This window comes from Trypanosoma conorhini (genome assembly GCF_003719485.1).
Source record: "Trypanosoma conorhini strain 025E chromosome Unknown Tco_14.4_contig_00155, whole genome shotgun sequence".
In the NCBI taxonomy this organism is placed as follows: Eukaryota; Euglenozoa; class Kinetoplastea; order Trypanosomatida; family Trypanosomatidae; genus Trypanosoma; species Trypanosoma conorhini.
Genome location: NW_021704244.1, coordinates 2933 through 11804, shown reverse-complemented (window position 1 = coordinate 11804; position 8872 = coordinate 2933). Strand labels below are relative to the sequence as shown.

The window sequence follows — 8872 nt, the reverse complement described above, 5'->3', positions numbered from 1 at the left end:
AACACAATAAGAAAAAACGATGAAACCGACGAACCGCAAAAAAAAGACAAAAAAAGAAAAGAGAAACAAACAACTACAACAACAAGTGGGTCCTGTTAGGCTCGCGCAGGGGAAAAGGAAGAGGGAAGCGGACGAGGAGTAATACCAAACAAAAAAAAAGAAAATCGAGAGGGACGAGTCGACTCAGTGAGGAAGTTCCCCGCATCCGCCGCCCCCTGCAGGCGCGTGAGTCGCTCGCCGGTCGCGCGCGCAGCACAAGCCGTTGCCTCCTCTCCGCCCCGCAGCTGCCGAAAGGAGGCAGACACACCGCGAGTGAGAGTTACGGCAGAGAAAATTTTTTTGTTAGTTAAAAAAAAAAAGAGTCCCGCTGCACATCGACGCCCAAGCGCCTCCCACAAACCCGCACCCCGCACACCCCGTCTGCCCCCTGTTCCCCCACGCGCCCTCTCGCCTCCCGTGCGCACGCGTACGCACGTGTGGCGCTGCTGCAGAAACCGACATGCAGGCAAAATCCCTCCTCATCCTCATCTCCCTTAAAAACAAAAACAAAAACAAAAACAACAAACAAATGCACTGGAAAAAAAAAGACACGGCACTGTCAACACCGGGTGGAAACGCCGCTTCCCCTGCCTCACTTGGATGATGGAAATGGCAGAGGCGTGCGCACTGAGCAGTGAGCCCATCCGTGTAGTTACAATGTATACACCGTAATAGTACACACCCACGGTGAGAAAAAAAAAGAGAAAGAGGCGCAAATATATGTATGGCGATGTATATGCGTATATACAACACATATGCTTGGGTATATAGGCATATGCAGAGACCCTTAACGAGCTTCTCCACTCCTCCTCTTTCTTGCTTCTCCGGCCCTCGCTCCTACTCGAACTCATTCACATCCTTTTGCTTTGTCCACGTGTGTGAGGAAAAAGAACAAAAAAAGGAACACACACAAGCAGACAATGAAATAAAACAAAAAAAAAACACGGGTGTTTTCGTTGGCCTTTCTCTCTCTCCCTCTCAATGTCTTCCATCATTTCTTTGGCTTCTATCGCCCAACTAAAATATATATTTTTGATCCCGTCGTACCGCACATGCCGCATACTTTTTTTGATATATATATATATTTTTCTTGTTCCTCCTCAAACCCGCTTCAACTGCCTCTTTGCCTTCTCCCGTTCGTGCCTTCATGCACACCCGAATTCCGCCCCCCCACCACCGCTTCTTCTACTTCTTTTTTTTTTCCTCTAAGGCGTCCGCATCCCTGCAAATCTGCCGCGGCAAACAGGGGCGGAGTGCCCCGCAGTGGGGCGCACAGCCACACACACACACACACACGCAGAGACGCGAAGGAAAAACAACAAGAAAAAGAAGAGCTCGATGAGGAGAAAAGCACGTGCCAAGCCGCCATGTGGGCCGCGTGGGTTGTGAGCCTCGCGCCGGGCGGGGGACGCGGCAGAAAAAGCAGCCGACCAGCCGGCCGGAAACAGCGGGCCACGCGAGCCGTCATCCCCACCCACCCCCGCTTCTGCTGCTCCCTTTCATCATCTTCTCAGTTCCGCCCGCGCCCCACGCCTCAGTACTCGGCACGCCGCACGTTGGCCACCTCGCCGAGGGCGAAGAGGTCCTTCTTCCTCCGCTGCTCCTCCTTGGCACGCTCCAGGGCGTTCTGGATCTTCTCCTTCTTCTCATACACCTCCGCTTCCTCCTCCGTCTGCCCCATGCGGCGCAGCAGCCGCATCAGCTCCACCTTCTGCTCCTCAACGGTGTTGCGCTGGTCCTCGCACTCGCATACCTTGCGGTCGTACTCCTCCTTGAGGCGGTCCACCTCGCTCTCTAGCTTCTTGATCTTCTTTCGCAGCTTCTTCGACTTTTCCTCCTGCTTTGTGACGTCGCCGCGGTGGCCCTGCGCGTACTCCTCCAGCCGTTGGTTCAGCACACTCTGAAAGTTTTCGTCGCGCTCCTGCAGCTTCTGCCGGTACACCTCCAGCGTCCGCTCCGCCGCCGCGTTTGTCTCCCGCAGCCTATGCTGCAACTCCTCCGACTTCTCGTTGCTCTTTACAATCAGCGCCTTTTGCTTCTCGAGCAGGCCACGCATCTGGTCCAGCTGATCCGTGCGCTCCTTTAGCCGGGCCGCCAGCTCGGATATCCGCTCCGTGCTGCTGTGTGCGTCCTCTAACTGTCGCTCGTACTCGCTCACCATCTCGTTCATTTTTCCCTCCAAATCCACGTAGCGGCGCTCGCTCTCCGCCGCCTCCTTGCGCATCGACTTCAGCTCCTCCTGCTGCGCCTCCTTGGCGCGCAACAGCCCCTCGCTCTTGGCACGCTCCTCCTCCAACTCGTTGCGGAGGTCCTCGATCTCCTTCTGGGCCGCCTCACTGACGCCAGCAGCGGTCTGGCGAGCTGCATTTTTGCTCAGCAGCGCCAACACCGCCTTTGCGTCCCCGTTACTCTCATCTACCTTCATGGCAGCCAGCAATTCCCCCTCCCGCTTTTCGTAATGCCTGCGCATCTTTTCAAGCTTGGCCTGCAGGGTCCCTTCCGCCACGCTGCGACGCTGCTCCTCTACCACGCGTGCCTGCGCCGCCTCTGCGCCCTGCATAGCTTCTTTATACATCTGCCGCAGCTCGGCGTTCTCGCTCATCAGCTTGCTGAGTTCCTCCTTGAAGTCCGGCGGGGCATCCGGCAAAGCCGCGATGGCGTCAAGAACCTTGTTACGGCGCGTTTGTGCCTTGTCCACGGCGTTGTGCAAGTTTGACAGCATGCCTGCGTACATGCCGGCCTCATTGGCATCCACCACCTCAATCTTTTTAATGGTGTCCCGCGAGGCGTCCGCGTTGCCGCTGATGGCTGCAAGTGGTACAGCCTGCGCCTCTCGCATCGCGGATTTCAAGTCTTGCATAAAGTTGTGCATGTCAGACATGTGCGAGAGTGCAACGCTGTAGCTCTTGTCATCCTCCGCAAGGATGGCACGCAGTTGCTGCACAATAAGTGAGTCATTCGCCCCAGGGTTGCTAAGGGCCTCCTTCGCCTTCTGCAATTGTGTCAGATAGGCCGTGACGGTCTTCTCGTGGCTACTCTGCATTTTCTGCAGCTTCACCTCTATTTGGGCCAGGGCACCCTTGTCCTCCAGCTGCTGCTGCGCGTTTTCAAGTGCAGTTCGCAGCTCTGCCACCTCATTGCTGCTAGCCGCGGCGCCACCAGGCGATTGTGAGGCCTCTTCCCGTCCCTCACGCAGCTCATTTAACTCCTTATTTGCCTTGCGCAACTTTGCCTCCGTCGACTTTAGCGACGACTGGGCCTCATGCAGCTTCTCCTCCAATTCCCTCGTCACGGCCTTGTGCTCCTTCCGCATCTGCTTTGCCTCCACCCCAAGCTTCTGCACGGCGTTGTGCAGGCGCGCCAACTCCTGGCTGTGCTTGCCGTGTGCGCGGTCCTGTAGCACCGCCTCCAGCTCGTTGAGCGTCGTGATGGGTTTGCATTTCTCCTCCTCATCGTCACCGCGAAGGTACTGCGAGCAAAGCCGCAGAGCCTCCTCCCGCTGCAGGCGCTCGTCTGTCACGCTGGACTCCATGATCTGAAGATCATTCTGCAGTTGCCCAATAAGATCCTCCAGCTCGACGACCCTGCTGGTGGTGGCCTGCCGCTCCATGTTCAACTTCGCCTTGAAGTTCTCAAAGTCCACGGCATCCGCCTCACGCGCCCGCACTGCACTGTCGAGGCTCACTTCCAGCTCACCCACCTTCTCCCGCAGCTCCTCCACCTCCCGTTCTAGTGCGCCCGTTCCCTCCGTGTCGTACCGCTTCAACTTCTCCCGCAGCTCATGCACAAGCTCTGTCAGCTCAAGAATCTTCTGATCCTTTGTATCCATGTTGACAACGGGTTTGTTCTTGATTTGTTTGGCGCGATCGGCAAAGCGCAGGGTACTCACCGTCTCGGAGAAGTTGTGTTCACTGGGGCCAATGTTTGCAAACATAACCGTCTTGCTGGAACCACCAAGGGAGTCCTTTAGCAGCATGGTGAGTGGGCTGCTGCGAAATGGCACGTGGCCCCTGCCTTTAACAATCGTGTCAATCACCGTCCCCAGCGCACTGAGCGAGAGATTGATGTTGCAGCCCTCCCTCAGGGTGTCGCCGAGGGCGCCGGTTTTGCTCTGCCGCTCCGACCCTGCCAGGTCCACGAGGTTCAGCTTACTCGTCACAGAGCGGGAGTCCCCGTCCTCGCAGATTTCCGTGCATTCAATAATGAGCGAGAAGACGGAGTGGGAGCGGGAGCTGTCGGCGTTGAGGTCGGTTGAGGCCACGCGCCGGCGCTCGTTGCCCTCCTCCATGTGGCGGAAGATGTCATCGGGGGACTTCACCTGCGGGATGTGGGCCCCCTGCACGTAAAAGGTCTTGTCCTTGTTTTCCTTCAGCGCGAGCGGGACCTGCTGCCGCGCCAGCAGGTCCTGCACCTTGCCGTTGTAGAGCTCAATGAAGGAGACGTACATGGAGAACTGCATGTTCGCCGCCGCCGCCTTCATCGCCGCGATGCGCTCAAAGATGTGGTCAAAGCAGCGCGGCGTCACCCCCTTCAGCTCGGGGTCGTCAATTTTCCCCGTCATGGTGTGCGTCTTGCCAGACCCCGACTGCCCGTAGGCGAAGACGGTGGCGTTGTAGCCCTCCAGTACGGAGTCCACCAGGGGCATGATGAACTGCGTGAAGATGTCGCGCTGGCTGAAGGTGTTGTTGATGACCGCGTCGAAGGTCCACCGGTCGGGCTCGCCCACGATGCTCCGCACGGTGACGGTGTGCTCGGTGAGGTCCAGGTCCACGCAGGACTTGTACCCCTGCGCGTGCTCCTTCTCGCTCAGCGGGCGGCAGCGCACGAGGACCTTGATGTTCTCCGCTCCACTGCTCGCCTTCCTCCCCATTCTTCCTGGGCGCAACAACGCACGGGGCTGCCCACGCAAGCAGGAGGGGCAATACAAATAAAACTATATATATATGTGGAGTGTATATGCGGCTGTGTAGCCTTGTGCGGGTGCGTGAAACGTATGCCTAAGGCTTCCGCCCTTTTGCTGTGTATCTGTATGTATGTGTTTGTAGTGATTACGCGGGCCCTGACGCCACCGGCCGCCGAGTCCCCCTCTCAAGCAGGAGAAACAACAGACGTAAATCAACTTAAAGCAAAATAATAATAATAACAATAGGAGAGGCAAAGTAGAAGAAGAAAAGTGTTTAACACCGAAAAGGTTCCTCTCTCCGCCCCCACCCCCGATTCCGAGAGAGTGAGTGCGTGTAGCCACTTCCCCTCCTGCATTGAGACACGGAAGGGCAGGAAATTTTTATCTTTATTTTTAGTCTTTTTCCTTCGCTGTTTCCTTGTTACGCAAAGAGAGGTTATAGACACAGCCCAAACTGCGGCAGCGGCAAGAGGGGGGTGGCTTGGCGACAGGGACCACCTGTGAAGTTGCCGCGCCACTCGCACTCGCACTCGCACTCACGCAGAAAGAGAGAGAGAGATACGCCGGCCAGCCTCCCCAAGCAGACTCACCGCCGCCTGGACTCCTGCTCCAGCTGCTGAATGGCCGCTATAATGTCCGCCGCGACCACCGGCTCCACCGATATGACGTGCTTTCCATGCAGCCTGTACGCGTCTAGCTGCAGAACCGCCCGTACCGCCTGTTCCACCGTCTGATACGTCACCTCGAAGACGCGCTCCTGCGCCTTGGCGGCAGCGGCGCTCGTCGCGGGGGGATCCGCCGTCTCCGCCTCGCCCGCCGCCGCCGCCGCCTCCTCCTCCTCCTGCCGCTGCTGCTGCTGCGAGCGGTAGCGGGGGGCGTGGGCTGCTGCCTCCGTCGGCGCCGGCGCGGCTGGCGTTCGCCGCACCACGCAAGACACGACGGCTCCGGCGCGCGAGAGCAAGTCACGGATGTCAGAGGCCCCAAAGTTGACAGGTACGCCGCGAACGAGCACCTTTTGGCTGCTGATGCGCGTGGCCCCGGTGGCGTCCTTAAAGGGGAACGCCCCGGTTCTCTTCAGCAGCGCCGCAAGCGACTTGCTGGGGTGCCCGGGCGAGCCTGCGTCCCCGCCACCACCCCCTCCCCCAGCGGCCGCCGTGACACGCGCCACAGCCGCCTCCACCAGAGACTCCTGTCGCTGCTGATTCTTCGTCAACTTCTGGGCGTGCGACTGCACCTTGTCCAAGGCGAGTTTTTCCAGTGTGAGCTGGTCGATGCGGGCCTGGAGCGCCTCCAGGCGGGTACTGAGTGCAGCGACCTGCGCCTCCACCCCCGCAACCGCCGAGGCCGCGGCGGCGGCGGGGGAGTTCGGCGCCACTTGCGTGGCCTGCGGCAGCGCGCGCTGGTCTCCACGGCTCCCGCTTGTGGAGGGGGGCGCCTCGCCACCGGCGGACCTCCCGCCCTTCGGCGCAGCGGCGTGCTTCAGCACAAGCTTCTCCACCTGCCGCACCAGGGCCTCCACGTTACGGTGCTGCAAGACCACATCGGAGGCCAGTCGCGTCGTCTCGGCGATTTTTTGCTGCACCCGCGCGGCCTCCTCCTCCACCGCCACCACGCGCCTCTCCAGAACCGCCTGCTGCCGCTGCAGCATAGAAAAGGCAGTTGCCTGCTGCTGAATAACACCATCGGCGTGCGTGAGCCTCTCACTGAGCTTTGCTACGTGGTCCTGCATCCGAAGCGCCAAATCCACCTCCCTCCCTCCGGCCGACGGTGGACTCTGCTTCGGCTGCTGCGGGTTTCCCTGCGCGACGGACGGGCCGTTGGGAAAGGCGGCGGCGGCAGCAGCAGCGGAGGAGGAGGGCGGCGACGGCGGACAGCGGAGAGGCACGGCGCAGCGCATTGCCGTTCGCACCGTCGGTGCCGCCAAGAAAAGGCAACAGTGGGTCCTCGCAAGGAAGCAGAAAGGCATCACTACCTACTGGCCGACGCGCAGGAATAACAACAGAGAGAGAGAGAGATAGAAAGAAAGAAATACAAAAGTAAAACAACGAAGTTGGCACAACTCCACAGCTGAGTAACGAAGATGTACGCCCCGCAGAGTACACGCAAGTTTTCCCCGTCGTTTAGTTGCACCCATTCAGTACGATGCGTGTGCAAGGTTGCTCAGTGTTCCTTTTTTTTTTGCTTTTTAGTTTACCCCAAAAAACTGGCGGTGCCGCTGCCTTCCTCCCTCACCCTCGGCCGCAGTTCTGCCTTACCTACACGCTCTCACCGTTCCTCCGCCTCCGCCTCCTCGCGTGCATGCTGCGCGGGTGCATTGAGCGGGTCCGTCGGCCGTCAAAGTGCGTCCCGCGCCTCGCCCCGGTGGGACTTCTCAATGCGGCGGAGTTTGCCGTCGAAGAAGCGGTGACGGCCGGCGCGCCCCAGCCGCACCCCACCGCAGCGACGCAGCAGCTCATCGTCCGTCAGCCGCGTGATGTCCACGTTGCGGTCCTCCTCGTCCTCGTCGCTGCTGCTGCTGCCGCCGTCGCTGGAGGCGTCCTCGCTGCTGCCGCGGCTGCTGCTGCTGGCGCGCGCGCCCTCCTGCCGTCCGCGCTTTTCCCGCGTCACTCGGCGGGCAACTTTTGCCTCCGCCACCGCGTCGTCCCCCTTCGGCGACTTCCGCCCCGCCTTTGTCATGGTGGCGTACACGGCGTCCAGCTCCACAGAGAAGGTGGAGGCCTGCGGGGCCTGTGTGGCGTCCGCGGCGTGCCCCAGCCCTGTGGCGGTGCGTGGGTCGCGGCGCACCACCTTCACGTACGTGGAGACGCCCTGCGCGTCCTTGCCGAGGCCCATGCCCTCCTTCCAGCCGTGGCGCTCCAGCATCTTCCTCGCGATGGATGACATCCTGCCTGCCCGCCCGCCTTCGCTCCCCCGTCACTTCTGCCGGCGGGGGGAAAGCCAGCGGACAGCGAAGATACACACACGCAGAGAGAGAGAGAGAGAGAGAGAAGGAGGAAAGTAAGAAAAAAAAGACTGCACATTTACGTGAAACACGTCCAGCCACAAGCACTGCTCTCGGTCACGTGCATTCTCCCAGAGACTACTCAAGGCCCTGCCCTCCTCTTGCAGAATAGGTACAGAGCAAAACGTCAGCTGCACAGTGGTAGTTTCCATGCGCACCACAACGCCCTCATACCAGCATCTCCATGCAAGCACGTCCGCAGCTGCGTCCCTTCGCTGCCGCCCATTCTCACAGCCCCAAACGCTGCAGCCCACAGCAGAAACAGCACCACAGCCGCATCCAGCTCCGTCGCCGCAAAAACGTCGAGCCACATGTCCATCTGGGTGCAATCCAGCGGCGTGCGGCCGCAAAGGAAGCCGCCGCGCCGTCGACGCAACTGTTGCGGTGGCCGGCCGAATTCCCTTCGAGCGCTCCTCCCGCCGGACGAGTAGCCCGCGCCTCCGCCTGTGGGGTGGTGTGCGGTTCGCCCAGCGGCCACGCGCCCCGCCCGTGCACGGACGCCCCGTCACTCCCACGCCACCGCAGCAGCGGAGAACAAAAAAAGAGTCATCGTCGTCGCGGACCACCGGTGCCTCTAGCGGGAGAAGGGGGAGGAGGCGGAATGTGAATGGGGGCGTGTCGGCGGCACAGCCAGCGGCGGGGGGATCAAACAAGACACGGAGACACGCAGCGACAGCGGCGGACACGGCGCACAAACTCAGCGTGAGCCGCAGTGAGTTGCCCCAAGTAAGAAAATTAATACCAAAACAAAGCGATGGAAGTCCAGCAGGGCACAGGGAAAAGCAAACAAACAAGAAATTACTTACGGCAGGTGTTTCGTTCCTTCACGTGTCCAGCAGCCCAAGAGGACAGTGGGAGTGCATGTGTATTTGATGCCTGCACCAATAAAAGCAAAAAAAGAAAAAAAGAAAGAAAACAAACTAGACCCG

The 8872-nt window shown here is 59.9% G+C and overlaps 3 protein-coding genes across 3 annotated transcripts, besides 8 other annotated features; all 3 read right to left on the bottom strand.

Moving 5' to 3' along the window:
- Positions 1-37: 37 nt before the first annotated feature.
- Positions 38-73: a microsatellite.
- A 462-nt stretch (positions 74-535) lies between these two features.
- Positions 536-569: a microsatellite.
- Positions 570-923: 354 nt separating this feature from the next.
- Positions 924-981: a microsatellite.
- A 329-nt stretch (positions 982-1310) lies between these two features.
- Positions 1311-1338: a microsatellite.
- A 235-nt stretch (positions 1339-1573) lies between these two features.
- Positions 1574-4909, bottom strand: Tco025E_03428 (putative OSM3-like kinesin; the record flags this gene model as incomplete). The annotated part of the gene is made up of 1 exon (XM_029370346.1): positions 1574-4909. The coding sequence occupies one exon, from the start codon at positions 4907-4909 to the stop codon at positions 1574-1576; it is 3336 nt and encodes a 1111-aa protein (XP_029229505.1).
- Positions 4910-5168: 259 nt separating this feature from the next.
- Positions 5169-5187: a microsatellite.
- A 341-nt stretch (positions 5188-5528) lies between these two features.
- Positions 5529-6839, bottom strand: Tco025E_03427 (uncharacterized protein; the record flags this gene model as incomplete). The annotated part of the gene is made up of 1 exon (XM_029370345.1): positions 5529-6839. One exon carries the CDS (start codon positions 6837-6839, stop codon positions 5529-5531), a length of 1311 nt encoding a protein of 436 aa, XP_029229504.1.
- Positions 6840-6942: 103 nt separating this feature from the next.
- Positions 6943-6982: a microsatellite.
- A 294-nt stretch (positions 6983-7276) lies between these two features.
- Positions 7277-7825, bottom strand: Tco025E_03426 (uncharacterized protein; the record flags this gene model as incomplete). Its single annotated transcript, XM_029370344.1, has 1 exon — positions 7277-7825. One exon carries the CDS (start codon positions 7823-7825, stop codon positions 7277-7279), a length of 549 nt encoding a protein of 182 aa, XP_029229503.1.
- An 82-nt stretch (positions 7826-7907) lies between these two features.
- Positions 7908-7951: a microsatellite.
- Positions 7952-8826: 875 nt separating this feature from the next.
- Positions 8827-8863: a microsatellite.
- Positions 8864-8872: the final 9 nt, after the last annotated feature.